This window comes from Myotis nattereri, assembly GCF_964212035.1.
Source record: "Myotis nattereri genome assembly, chromosome: 15".
In the NCBI taxonomy this organism is placed as follows: Eukaryota; Metazoa; Chordata; class Mammalia; order Chiroptera; family Vespertilionidae; genus Myotis; species Myotis nattereri.
The window spans coordinates 39,887,480-39,902,032 of record NC_138090.1 but is presented as its reverse complement, the minus strand read 5'-3'; the positions used below and the strand labels follow the sequence as shown (position 1 = coordinate 39,902,032).

The 14,553-nt window shown below is 48.9% G+C and overlaps 1 protein-coding gene across 1 annotated transcript; it reads left to right on the top strand.

Moving 5' to 3' along the window:
* The first annotated feature begins 5,164 nt into the window (after positions 1-5,164).
* On the top strand, positions 5,165-10,285 carry RPS16 (ribosomal protein S16). The gene is made up of 6 exons (XM_081107550.1): positions 5,165-5,393; positions 7,387-7,610; positions 7,743-7,844; positions 9,471-9,567; positions 9,920-9,967; positions 10,098-10,285. Exons 2-6 carry the CDS (start codon positions 7,563-7,565, stop codon positions 10,241-10,243), a joined length of 441 nt encoding a protein of 146 aa, XP_080963676.1. The 5' UTR covers positions 5,165-5,393; positions 7,387-7,562; the 3' UTR covers positions 10,244-10,285.
* Positions 10,286-14,553: the final 4,268 nt, after the last annotated feature.

Here is a 14,553-nt window from a genome sequence, read left to right as displayed (position 1 = left end):
GGAGCCGACATCTTGGGAGAGTCGAACGGGAGGTAAATTATTCCCTCTGGGCCCGGGACTTTTCCAGCCCAGAATAAGTGCTTGAATGTAGCCAGACCACTAACGCGGCGTGCCATGCGTAAGAAGGGAACGCAGGGAATTAGCAAAACAAATTAGCAAATAAGTTATACCTCATCTCATGGGTCCTTCTAAAACGTTCCTAGGAGGCAGGTAGCCCCATTTTGCAGACGAGGAAACTGGAGTCAGAAAAATTAACTAACCGGAAAGTGGCAGACCCAAGATTCCTCCCCAAGTTTGGGTGACTTCAAAGCCCTTGTTTTTGTTTGCAGTGTCCCTAAGTTGATTAAATGTGAATTTATGTATTAGTCCAGTAATAATTCGTCAGGAGGTGTCAGAGAGAACCAGGCATGAGGGAGAGATATGAAAAATTAACCTGATGGCAAAAAAAACTTTTGAAGCTTTCAGAACACATGCTAATTCATAAGCATGGATTCAATTTACAGAAATTTACTGTACATCTAGTTAGTTACGGGGGAATGGAGTGCCGTTACAGGCTCACAAGGCAATTACCAGAGTCAAAGCACATGGATGTATCTCTGCATGAGTACAAACTCCCAACCCAACAGTCCCCTCCTAGAGAAATGGTGCCCTTTCTGTAAGCTTGCTTCCTTCACACAGCAGCTCTTTAAAGTAAGATTTCATGCTTCCTTCCTGTCTTTCTCTTTCTCTCTCTCTCCACCCTCTCCTCCCCTTCTACTCTCTCTAAAAAAAAATCAATAAAAACATATCTGTGCATGAGGATTAAAATAAGATTTCACGTGCTGGTTTGGCTCAGTGCATAGAGCGTCGGCCTGTGGACTGAAGGGTCCTGGATTCATTCCCAGTCAGGGCACATGCCGGGGTTGTGGGCTCGATCCCCAGTAGGGGGCGAGCAGGAGGCAGCCGATCCATGATTCTTTAACATCATTAATGTTTCTCTCTCTCCCTCTCCCTCCCTCTCTGAAATCAATAAAAAGATAGTTAAAAAATAATAAAAACGTGTAATATCTTAATAAAGGGAAAATAAATAAAATTTTAAAAAATAATAAGATTTCACGTATAAAATGCCTATTGACACTTCTGCAGAAAGACATTTACTGCAGGAAAGAGAAGGAACACTGATTTTCTCCCTGTGGCGAATTCTTCCCTGGTGTATCTGTGGTTCTCAACTCTCAGCCCTAGCAGCACATCAGAATACATAAAAATATCAGAGAGATTATAAACTTTTGAACAATAATAGATACAGAGGCAGAGCTGCCTCAAACAGATTGTCAAACTGCAGCGGGAAGGCCGGGGAGGGTTGGGGGGGCAGGAGGTAGGGGGGTAAGAGATCAACTAAAGGACTTGTATGCATGCATATAAGCATAACCAGTGGACATAAGACATTGGGGGATAGGGGAGGCTAGGGGACTGTCTAGGGCGGGGGGATAAAATGGACACATATGTAATACCCTTTGTAATACTTTAAGCAATAAATTTAAAAAAAAAACAATATTCAATATTCTACCATGTAAAAATGAAATCAAATTCATTATTATACACTGCCAGCACTATGACAACACCCTGTTCCTCATGACTTCGACCACCACCATCCATCCCACCCCCTCATTCAAACCTAAATTAAGCATCAGCTTCTTTTTTCCTTGACAGTATGAGAAAGTGTTGAGAAAAAATCCCCATTCAGACTTCTCCTTGTCCTTATGTTAAGGGTCTGGCTCAGTATGGAATGGCTTGTCTGGAGCCCCAAATAAAGAAATCTACATTACTCCTTCTCACACACACAAAAAAAAAAATATCAGAGAGAGAGATATACATGATAGCCCCAAACTGGAAACAACCAATATCCATTGTAAGGAGAATGGATAAATAGTTGCTGCACATCCATGCAGTGCAGTAGTAACAAGCTACTGATACACACTTGAATACATTTCAGAAGCATTATGCTGAGTGAAAGAAGCCAGCATTAGGATATGAATTTCCATTCATATGAAATTCTAGAGGAAACAAAATTAATCTTTACAGACAGAACGCAGATTAGTCAGTGCCTAGGACTGGAGGTGGAGACTGACTTCAAAGGAATGTGAGGGACGCGCTGGAGTGATGGAAATGTGGCTACCTGTCGTAAAAGTTTGTCAAAACGCACTGAGCCCTGGCAGGTTTGGCTCAGTGATTAGAGCATCGGCTGGTGGACTGAAGGGTCACATCAGGGGTGCAATTCCTGGTCAAAGGCACGTACCTCAGTTGTAGGTTTGATTCAACCAGTCAATGTGTCTCTCTCTGTCACTCCCCCTCCCTTCCACTTTCTCTAAAAATCAATGGAAAAATATCCTTGGGTGAGGATTAACAAAAAAATTAAAATTAAAAAACACTATACAAAAAATAATAATAAAATAAAGATCGCCCTAGTCCAGTGGTCGGCAAACCGCGGCTCGTGAGCCACATGCGGCTCTATGGCCCCTTGAGCGTGGTTCTTCCACAAAATACCACGTGAGGGCACGCACGTACAGTGCGATTGAAACTTCATGGCCCATGCGCAGAAGTCGGTTTTCTGCCTGGGCGAGTCTATTTTTAAGAAGTGGCATTAGAAGAAGTGGGGGTACGTTCACTGAGGTCGACCCCTCAGATTGAGGACGTTTTTAGCAAAAGCCAGCTTAGGAGTACCCTAATTAAGTTAATAACAATGTACCTACCTATATAGTTTAAGTTTAAAAAATTTGGCTCTCGCCGAAGCCGGTTTGGCTCAATGGATGGAGCGTGGGCCTGTGGACTGAAGGGTCCCGGGTTCGGTTCCGGTCAGGGGCATGTACCTGGGTTGCGGGCACTTCCCCAGTGGGGGGTGTGCAGGAGGCAGCTGATCTATGTTTCTCTCTCATCTGGCTCTCTATCTCTCTCTCTTCCTCTCTGTAAAAAATCAATAAAATATATTTAAAAAAAAATTTGGCTCTCAAAAGAAATTTCAACCGTTGTACTGTTGATATTTGGCTCTGTTGACTAATGTGTTTGCTGACCACTGCCCTAGCCAGTTTGGTTCAGTGGAGAGAATGTCAGCCTGCAGACTGAAGGGTCCCGGGTTCGATTCTGACCAAGGGCACATGCCCGGGTTGCGGGCTCCATCCCCAGTAGGGGGCGTGCAGGAGGCAGCCAACCAACGATCCTCTCTCATCATTGATGTTTCTATCTCTCTCTACCTCTTCCTTCCTCTCTGAAATCAACAAAGAAATATATTTTTAAAAATAATAAAATGGCCCTAACCGGTTTGGCTCAGTGGATAGAGCATCGGCCTGCGGACTCAAGGGTCCCAGGTTCGATTCCGGTCAAGGGCATGTACCTTCGTTGCGGGCACATCCCCAGTAGGGGGCGTGCGAGAGGCAAGTGATCGATGTTTCTAACTCTATTCCTCTCCCTTCTTCTCTGTAAAAAATCAATTGGGGGAAAAAAAAGGCACCTGTTTAAAAAAAAGGCACCTGTGCAGTGTTCTGTCCCTTCCTGGAAGAGGAGAGAGGAGGGAGTATCTGAAAGAGGCAGAACAGCGGCAGGTGGGGCCAGTTATCCAATCTCTTGCTCCAGTAGTTCAGAAACTTCAGGCTTCAGATCTCATCATATTTCCCATCTTCTCTCCTCTCCCCCTTGGCTTCTAGTGCTCCAGGGGCATCTCTGGTCTAGAAGGAGAAGGCTTAGGGTTTGGTACCAGGGAGTCTGTCCTTTAAGGCTTATCTGAGGGCAGGTCCTGAGCACAAGCTTCCTGTAATAACTCCAAGAGTCTGGCCAGGAAAAGAGGGACTGGTCTCTGAGGATAGTCTTCACAAGGTGGACAAGGGCCGTGGGCTGTCACCCACAGCCGGGACCCCAGGGCATCCAGCTGCCGCTGTAGCCTGAACACAGCAGTCCCCACAGATGGGCCCTCCTCAAACCCAACATAGCTCCAGCCGGAAGCAGCTTGGAGTCTCAGCAGGACACACCTGTGGGGACAGAGTGACTTGGTGTGTCTGGGCAAGGGCCTGATCCCAAATTCCCACCCCCAAGGTTTCTGACTTCTGGCCTGGAACAAGTCCATTTCACCTCTTTGGGTATCAGTTTTCTCATCCATAAAAGGGAGCTCTGAACTGGAGAGCATTATGCTAAGTGAAATAAGCCAGTCAATGAAGGAAAAATACCACATGATCTCACTCATTCATGGATAATAGAGACCATTATAAACTTTTGAACAATAATAGATACAGAGGCAGAGCTGCCTCAAACAGATTGTCAAACTGCAGCAGGAAGGCCGGGGAGGGTTGGGGGGCAGGAGGTAGGGGGGTAAGAGATCAACTAAAGGACTTGTATGCATGCATATAAGCATAACCAGTGGACATAAGACATTGGGGGATAGGGGAGGCTAGGGGACTGTCTAGGGCGGGGGGATAAAATGGACACATATGTAATACCCTTTGTAATACTTTAAGCAATAAATTTAAAAAAAAAGAAAGAAAAAAAAAGGGAGCTCTGAATAATCCCAATTTTTTTTAAAAATATATATATATATAGTTTTATTTATTTCAGAGAAGAAGGGAGAGGGAGAGAAACATCAATGATGAGAGTCACTAGTCGGCTGCCTCCTGCATGCCCTACACTGGGGATCAAGCCCACAACCTGGGCATGCGTTCTGACCAGGAATTGAACTGTGGCCTCCTGGTTCATAGGTCGACGCTCAACCACTGAGCTCTGCCGGCGGGGCAATAATCCCTATTTGGAGGGCTGACACTAGCCCATACTGTACCTGTGTACGTTAGAAAAGGGCATCCATTCCTTAAAACATTTCCAAGTGCTATTTTGTTAGAAAAAAAAAGATATTTACTGCCATCTGCTGAAAATCGACTACTATGTCCAGGATGTGAATCCTATCCTTGTGTATGTGGGATCCTTGTGCAGTGTACAACCTTCACATCCATACACACAAGGCACACACACACACACACACACACACACACACACGATGGCCCTGTCCACCTTAGAGGATCAGTTTGAAGAGTTAAATAAGCTAATATACTTAAAGCATTTAGACCAGTATCTGGCACAGAGTAAACACTATTTACGTGTGGCTATAATCGTCATCATTATTTGTTATTGTGTGCCATCGTTGTTCTAGACTTCAGAGACAGCAGTGAACAGAATATATTTGTCAAGGCTGGGGCTGGGTCATGGACTGGACACCCAGAACGCTAGTGCCAATGCCTCTGCTGCTAACAGTCGTGTCTTCCAAGCCTCGTGGATTCTTCCTAAACTTCCAACTTCACTAAGAAGCTAATGAAATACTCACCAAGAGATCATCTGGGGTGCAGAGACTGCCATCATTTTTGTTTCACTACAATTCTGAGGTAGGAAGGAGAATCAGATCTTGGAGTGGGAGAGCCTGAGCTTCCTCAGACATGCCCTGCTTCCCCTCCCTGCCCCTGATTGCTGACTCTCCCCTCCTGCTCCTCACCAGCATCTTCATGATGGCAACCAGGAAGTAGAAAGGCTCCTGAGGACAGAGGGGTGGTCCTGGGCCCCCTGAAGGCCTTACCAGCAGGAGAATGATCCAGAGAGGCCGCATGGGCACCCTGCCTATCCCCAGGCTTTCTCTAGTCCCGTGGCCCAGGGTCCCGGAAGCAAGAGGTACAGAGAGAGGGAGCAAGTTGGAAGACTGGAGGGGGTGAAGGGAACTGCCCCATTCCTTCCCTGTCCAGCTCCACTCAGTCCACAGATACTCAGGGAATGCTCTCCAAGAGGCAGGGGGAGACTGTGACTCTAGAGTAGAGAGGGCCTAAGTCTGGGGGCTTACTGACCCCCCCCCACCCCCCCTCCACCCCCACCCCCCCCTCCACCCCCACCCCCACCCCCGCCAAGGCAGATAGGAGACTTGATTAGTACATGAGGATCAGCCTGGAGAGTTTGGAGCCTCCTCCGCTCCCAAACGGGCCCATAAGATAGCAGCGTGTGGTGTGAGTGTGGGCATCCTGTGCCAGGCCTTATCCGTGTCTGAAGGTGCATAACGGGGGTCTTTGCTCTCCTTTCTGCTTCTACTTGTCCCACGGATCTTGGGTCTCTGTGCCTGCCTGTCCCTGTCTCGGAATCTCCATCGCTTGTCTTTTCTGACTGACAGGTGTCTCCTTTCTCCTCCTCTTCTCCCTTGGCCCCTGTCTTTCTGCTCCACGTGTGCCTGTCCTCTCTAGGGCTGTTATGTCTGTGTGTCCCTCCAGGTCATGCAGTGGGTGCCCCCTTCCTCCTGCCCCTTTCCCTCTCACTCTCTTGCCCTTTTGGAGCTGGACTCTAGGCCCACCAACCTCTGCCTCATCTCAGGCCTCCAGGCAAAAGGTGAATTACCACACCCCTTTGAACCCTGGACCCGAGGCCCAGTGCTGCCAGAGAAACTGAGGCAACAGTGGGCTCCCTCCACACAGCCTAGAGGAGCCTCCTGGCTGGGAAGGGAGCATCCTGAGTGGGGGGAACAAGGCAGGTGACCCCCTCCTGAGGTTGCTCAGATGGGAGGGGGTGGGGGCGGGGGGCACTGGGGCCGGAAAATTCTGTGGAGCGAGGCCTGGGGGCGGAGAACGCGGAGATGATCTAGGGATTCCGGGTAGGGAGCCTGAGGGAGATTCCGGAGGCAGGTCTCTAAGGAAAGGAGGATTCTGGGAGAGGAATTCCAAGGACACCGGTGGCTGGGGAAAGGAGGCTCTGAAGGGAAATAAATTCTTAAGGATGGTCGATTTTGAGGGAGAGGGCTCTGAGAGAGAGGAAGATTTTGTGAAAGGAGATTCTAGGGGGCTGGTTCTAGAAGGTGTATTAGGGGAAAGGGAGATTCCGGAGGAGGGGGTTCTGAGGAGATTGTGGGGGGGAACGATGGGGGAGAAAGCCCCTGAGTGGAGGGAGATGAAGGGAAAGGAATCCAGAGTGAGGGACCCCAAGAAGCAGGCAGGGGAGTGGTCTTCTGAGAGGATTCTGGAGGGAGACCCTGGTGAAAGGTGGGTTCTAGGAGAGGGGCCTCCAGGAGTAAAAGGACTCTGGGAGAGGACTCTCCAAGGTGGGTCCAGCGGGCAGGAGGACTCTGAATCCACAACCTGGGAGTCCTGCCTGATTGCCGGCTCCGGAGGGGAGATTCTGGTGGGGGAGGCTTTGGGGAGGAAGTCTGCGGGTGAGGAGGGTTAAGAAGGGCCTCTTCCTCGGGGGCTTGGGGTCGGTGTTCGCTGGGGTAGGAGGAGGGAGATTAGTAAAGACCGGCATGCAAATGAGAACTGTGACCAATGGGGGCTGAAGATGTGAAGAACGGCGTGTGCTCCTCACCCTTCTTTGGCCGCACCACACCCTTCAGGCCCGCCCCTTCCGTTCCAGGTCCCGCCCACCGCTCGTGGGATCCGCCCTCCTGCCGCCACAGCCGTAAAGCTCCTCGTCGCGACGCTGTGCTCAAGGCGCCTGCGCACACCCTGTAAAGGCGCCGGGGTGGCCCCGCGTTTTCCTTTTCCGGTGTCGGCGCCGCGCGGTGAGGAGCTCTGTGCACGCCCGCAGTCATGCCGTCCAAGGGTCCTCTGCAGTCTGTGCAGGTCTTCGGACGCAAGGTGGGCGGGGAGCCGGGGAGAGGGGTCGGGGGAGCCGGGGTCTGGAAGAGGTCGATGGCAGGTTCCTGGGCCTACACGGGAGCCGGAACCGTGGTCTCACGTGGCCCTCGTCTCTCCCCTCGCTTTCTGTAGAAGACGGCCACAGCCGTGGCGCACTGCAAACGGGGCAACGGCCTCATAAAGGTGAACGGACGGCCCCTGGAGATGATCGAGCCGCGGACGCTTCAGTACAAGGTGCTGGCACTGACGACGGGCGTTTGGGTTGAGTGGGGGACTGGGCAGAGATGTTGAAATAAGCAGGTTTGGAGTTCGTTGATCTTGGAAACTGAGGAATCTGGTATCAACAGGGCTGTTTAGAAGCTGAATTGGGATCAGAAAAATGGGGTATTTGGCGATGGTGTGGGGTTTGGGGGTACAGAAGATGTGATAAAAGCTTAGAGTGAGTGAAAACCTGGGTGATTAGAGGGGGAGGAAGAAGAGGGTAAAAGGATAAGTAGTGATGGAAGGAGACTCGGCGTGGGGTGGTGAGCACACAGTCTAATGTGCAGATGGCACGACAGAATTGTACACCTGAAACAATTTATTAACCAATATTACCCCAATAAATTTAATCAAGTGAATATTGAAGATTGAGAAGGTGCTTTGAAAACGGATATTTGGAAGCCCACTCAATTGGGGACAAGAGACAAGAGTTTTTTTGGCCTGATTTCTCAAAATTAGTTAATGAGGGATAACAGTTTCCACTCCTCTGGACTTTGTAGGTACTCAGTAAGATTTAAAAGAACAGGAATGGAATTTGGGTTTATTTTGCTTGGCTGAGAAGGGGCTCCTCTCTGTTGGGGCCTCAGTTCCTTTGAGATTGGAGTGTGATTTCTGTCTCTGATAGCCTATGTTGAGACAACTAACTACTCTTCCTTGGTTGAGTTCATCATCTGTAAAATGGGGATAAGTTTTACCTTCAAGAGCTGTTGTGAGGATAAATTAGAATATCTTCCATAAAGTCTATTACTTTTAAATGTAAAGAATAACATCCACATTTCGGGGTTAGTTAGAATTTAGAGGTAGGGTCTAAGATACTTGGTATAGCAGACGTTACGTATTGTGGTTTACTCTTTCAGTTTATTTGAAGGCTTTGTATGCACAGCCTGTGAGTGCTGGGGACAACAGTGATCCAGAAGGCCCCAGGCCCTGCCCTCAAAGAGCTGTCAGTCTACTGGGGCAAACAGAATGGATCTAATACCAGACACTACTCCCAGAGTATTTGGAGTTGGGATGGGGGGACCCAGGCAAGGATTCTGGCATCTGAGTGGGTCAGGGCAGGATGGGGGGCAGTTTGAAGGGAGACCTGTGATCTGAGACCTAAAGTAGGTAAAATAAATGTGTCCAAGCACATGCAAGATACTTATTCCTGGCAAAATGAGGGTGTGGTTGTAATTCCTTTGGAAATCTGTGGGCCTCAAAGGGAGGATGGAGAACTCAGGTGGGGAACCCAGAAAAGGCACCTGATATAGCCCTAGAGTGCCTTTTGTTGTTTGAGGCAGCTTTGGTAGCAGCAAAGGTTTCCTTACTATTGAGCTAAAAGTCAGAAGTCTTAAGAACCAGTCTGAGATGGGGAATCTGAGATGCAGGGAGGTTGCCTTCTTAGGTTTCTTTGAACAATCTCATCGGTCTTCCATTCCTCCCTGTTCCTGGCTGTGTAGTGATAGCTCAACCCTCCCACAGCCACTAGTACTTTGAGGTCAGTGGTGGCAGAAGCTACATGAAGAGAGAGAAGGATGCTCAATGAAGTGGCTCAGTCGTCCAGATTGTGGTCTAAAATTCTATCATTTTGCCCCCCCCCCCCCCCCCCAATTCCTCCAGCTGCTGGAACCTGTTCTGCTTCTTGGGAAGGAGCGATTTGCTGGCGTGGACATCCGAGTCCGTGTGAAGGGTGGTGGTCATGTGGCCCAGATTTATGGTAAGTCCAAGGACCTGGGCAACATGGGTGGGAGGTGGCTCTGAGAGCAAGGTCCTACTCCTGGATCTTCTTAAAACTAATATACCTTGCCGAAACCGGTTTGGCTCGGTGGATAGAGCGTCGGCCTGCGGACTGAAAGGTCCCAGGTTCGATTCCGGTCAAGGGCATGTACGTTGGTTGCGGGCACATCCCTAGTGGGGGATGTGCAGGAGGCAGCTGATCGATGTTTCTCTCTCATCGATGTTTCTAACTCTCTATCTCTCTCCCTTCCTCTCTGTAAAAAATCAATAAAATATATTTTAAAAAAAACCCAAAAAACTAATATACCTTATTTTGTGTTTTTTTCTCACAGCAATCCGCCAGTCCATTTCCAAAGCCCTGGTGGCCTATTACCAGAAATGTGAGTGAGTGGGTCCTTCCCATCGGCGTGGGGGTGGGTGCAAGTCAAGTGCCAGCTCTGGCATTTAGCTCCAGACAGTAGGCGAATGCTTCCGCGGTCATCTAAATCTTTATCCCATTTCTTACCCCAGATGTGGATGAAGCTTCCAAGAAGGAGATCAAAGACATCCTTATCCAGTATGACCGGACCCTGCTGGTAGCTGATCCCCGTCGCTGTGAATCCAAAAAGTTTGGTGGTCCTGGTGCCCGTGCTCGCTACCAGAAGTCTTACCGATAAGCTCATCTGGGTTCACCTTTCTAATAAACAATGGTCATGGAATTTAAGGTTTCAAGGATTGCTATCTTTTGCGGTAGTCTTTGGCTAAAAGAAATACAGGGAACACCCCAAACCCACTGCCAGTCTGGATTTAAAGCCCTTGCATAAGCCACCACTCTGGGGTTAGTGTGGATGGGTGGGAAGGTAGGTGGGAGCAGACCTGGCCCCTTTCCCTGCACCCCCGAGGAGTAGAGTGTGTGGGCACAGCTGAGATGGGGAGTTTTGGGACCATTGGTTGTGTAGGGTATCAATGAGTTTGTCTTTATTTCAATTCTTTTGCTGCTGGTTAGAGCAGGGGAAATGTATACTATCAATAATCTTGAGTAGAAAGAAAGATGGCCTGGGTGGAGTCTGAAGTCAGCAACTAAGGGCATGACTGGGCTGGGAAAGGAATTTTAATATATTTTTATTGATTTTAGAGAGGGAGAGAAACACCGATGATGAGAGAGAATCATTGATTGGCCGCCTCCTGCACACCCCCAACTGGGGATCGAACCCACAACCTGGGCATGTGCCCTTGACGGGAAGCAAACCCTGGACCCTTCAGTCTGCAGGCCAACCCTCTTATCCATTGAGCCAGACCAGATAGGGCAGGGATTTTAATATCAATCTGTAGCTTAGATAAGATTAGGGGGCAAGGGCCCTAAACCCCACGGGCTTCATCTGGCTTCAACCACAAGTCAGTACTGCCTCCTGGGGAAAATAAGTCCCAGTTATGCTCCCTAGTAACTGTCCTAATGGGGCTCAAAACATGGCTTTGAAGTCTTCAATGTGTCTGCCCTTCAACGAAAGCCAACAAGTGGGCTTTCAGTTCCTACCATTGGGCTACAACGTGATAGGACATTTCCACTGTCAAAGAAAATTCTGTGGGATGGTGCCTGTGTATGTACAGCTGGTATAGGCTCCAGGACCACCCACAGATACCAAAGTCCTGGGATGTTCAAGTCCCTTAGTCTTCATATCCAATGCAGAATTCCACTTGGGAGTTCAGTTCATTCCCCCATCCCTGCCTTTTTTTTTTTTAAATATACTTTTATTGATTTTTTATAGAGAGGAAGGGAGAGGGATAGAGAGCTAGAAATATCAATGAGAGAGAAACATTGATCAGCTGCCTCCTGCACCCCCCCCACTGGGGATGTGCCTGCAACCAAGGTACATGCCCTTGACCAGAATTGAACCTAGGACCCTCAGTCCACAGGTGGAGGCTCTATCCACTGACCCAAACCGGCTAGGGCCGTTTCTGCCTTTCTATAGGCACCTCACTTGCTCTGGTAAGGGCATCTCTTCATGCCAGTCTTCTCAGCCAACCTAGATGTCCCAGCCATCTGCTGGGGGTGGGGGAGATACTCCCCCTGCTGAGTACTGGTGGCATCTTACCACACTAGACTGTTAATTGAGGGGAAAGTTACACAAATTTTTATAGCAGAAGGAACTTGAGATTTACTGTCCAGTTGCCCTATTTTGTATCTGCCCTACCCAACACAGTTGTGTGACTACCAAGCTGAGCTGCACAGGCGAGAACATTTTCCTTGAAAGTTTTATGGCCGTGGTCAGCAAACTGCGGCTCATGAGCCACATGTGGCTCTTTGGCCCCTTGAGTGTGGCTCTTCCACAAAATATCACGTGCGGGCACGCGTACAGTGCGATTGAAACTTCGTGGCCCACGTGCAGAAGTCGGTTTTCGGCCTGGGCAAGTCTATTTTGAAGTACTGTTGATATTTAGCTCTGTTGACTAACGAGTTTGCCGACCACTGTATCTATGGGATAGCACTGATACATAGGGAATAAATACAAATACAGTCATGCACCACCCAACAGTGGAGATATGCTCTGAGAAATGCGTTGGTAGGTGTTTTCATTGTGCAAACTACTTGACACAAACCTAGGTGGTACAGCCCACTACACAGCCTGTTGTGTAGGGAAGGAAAAATAATTTTTCCTCTACCCTTCTGGGTTCTTGGCTGACACATCGCCATAATAAAAGAATGACAGGAAGGGGAAAAAAAGTATTCCTGTATATAAGGAAGAGGCCCAGGAAAACAATAATTCATCAAAATGGTTGTGAAGATGCTTAGCATGGCACCTAATTGGTGCTCAATCAACCCCACTAAATTGATCCTATAAAATTGTGTTGCTTATGAGCTAGTCCTTGTAATATAGTTGAAGCCAACCTTGGATACCTTCTTCAGTTGAAGATCGAAGACCGGGTTTGGTGGTGGTGTGGGAGGGGGGTCAGTTACAGATCACCAGGAATAGCACAGTGAACAAGGGTAAGGGTGTGAAGTCCTTGTCTCCATTGAGTTCCCAGGTAAGGTCATCCCTCTCTTCCTGGTCCTTACCAATGGAGATTTCCAGTTTACAAAAGTAAATGTCCTACAGAGGGTAACCTCTGCTTGGTTCAGAGCTTCCCCCATGTCTGCTATTTCTTTAACCAGCCTAAAATAATCCTCATGCCAAATGGGCATATTGTGAGGTGGCAAGTTCTGTTCCCCTCCAGCTCCTGGGCTGCAACCTATACAGCACATTACGTACTGAAGACTGTAGGCAATTCTAACAGAGGTATTTGAGGAATGCATTGCACGGTATTACAGATGAGAATATGAGCCCAGTGGCAAAAGGCAGCTCAGCACGCTTTTTGCATGGGAGCTGGAATTCACTTTGGTTAACTTCAGTTGACTGGCACTAACCTAACTCTCCCAAGGAAGATAGCAGTATCCCCCTCCTTTGTTTTTGTTAATCCTCCCCAGAGGGTATTTTCCCACTGGTTTTTAGAGAGTGGGAGAGGAGGGGATTGCCTCTTGCATGCTTCCCGATGGGCCAGGGATCGAGCCTGCAACGAGATGTATGCCTTGAGCATGCATGCCTTGAGCGGAATCGAACCGGAGGCCCTTCAGTCCACAGGGCAACGCTCTATCCACTGAGCAATCCAGCTAGCCTCCACCTTTCCCTTTTTAAAAAAAGAATATATTTGTATTGATTTCAGAGAGGAAGGGGGAGAGATAGTAACATCAATGATGATAGAATCATTGATCAGCTGCCTCCTGCACACCCCACTCTGGGGATCCTAGACATGTGCCCGGACTGGGAATTGAATCATGACCTCCTGATTCATAGGTTGATGCTCAACCACTGAGTGACACCAGCCAAACCTCTGCTCTTCCCTGTTTGAGCCTGATTTTGCAGCTCTAAAAGTGGCTTACAACAGGCAAACTATATTCCTGAGGCTTCAGAGCTGGCCTATGAAGCAAATATAATTGGGCAGGCAGGAGGAATGGAATTTAGGGGCAGGGAGCAGGAGGGACTAAGGCAAGCCTGGTGCCCATAGTTTTCCCACAGGATCTAGAGATACCCCCCTCACTCCACCTCGTTGAGGCTCCTGGCTGCCTCCCAGAGGCACAGCTGGGACGCATCTGGAGGAGCTAAAGGCACTTGCCTCTTTCCCTGCGCCAGGCCTTAGAGTAGACAGCCTTTTCTCCCTCCCCGACGCCTCCTCAAATACCGGGAATTCCGGCGCTGCTGGGAGCCCAAGTCAGGCTGTGAACTTTCCTTCAGCTGGGAATGTGCAGCTGGGGCTGAGGAGGGCCTGCCTCTGTCCTGACCTTGGGGAGGCTGCAGCGGAGCAGGCCCAGGCCCTGGTGCAGGGCATGGTTACTGCTCAACTGAACAGAAGCCAGCAGCTAACATTTATTAAGCCAGGCCTTGTCCTGGCTACCTTATCACCTAGGACCCTTGGAGTACTGGGCTGTGTCTCAAGTTGGGGGTGGGGAAAGTGCTCCTTATTGTGCCCCCAGTGGCAAAAACAGTGTCTGGCACAGGATAGGTACTCAAGAGTATGGGCTCTGTTGGGCTGCAGGAAATGGGAGTCCCAGCTCCGCCCCTGGCCTGTGTGACTGGGCAAGTTCCTTATCCAATCTGTCTTATTATCCTCATCTCTAAAGTGGGGATTAAAGTCCTCACTTGCCTTTTAGGGCTGTTGTGAGGACTCACAGTGATTGAGTTCATATGAAGTGACTAATGCCCATGGTATGCCATTAGGATTCGATAAATCTCAGCCTTTTTTTGCTGTTGTTAGTTGATTGCTGAAACTTCAGATTCCTAGGCTCCCGTCCTGGAGGTTGTGATTCTGTAGTCTGGGACTAGATCCTGGGACATCTGTGATTTGAACAATGTGCTGTGAGTCAGAGGCTCAAACACACTTGGGAATTGGTTACCTTCACTGAATCTTTTTTGTTGTTGTTAATCCTCACCTGAGGTTATTTTTTCCATTTTTA

What these genes read in the sequence shown, in the direction of transcription:
- RPS16 (XM_081107550.1), top strand. Translation starts at nt 7,563, where the DNA reads ATGCCGTCCAAGGGTCCTCTGCAGTCTGTGCAGGTCTTCGGACGCAAG. An exon ending in TGCAGGTCTTCGGACGCAAG is followed by an intron (nt 7,611 to 7,742) that starts GTGGGCGGGGAG and finishes CGCTTTCTGTAG; the next exon opens with AAGACGGCCACAGCCGTGGC. An exon ending in GGTGGCCTATTACCAGAAAT is followed by an intron (nt 9,968 to 10,097) that starts GTGAGTGAGTGG and finishes TTCTTACCCCAG; the next exon opens with ATGTGGATGAAGCTTCCAAG.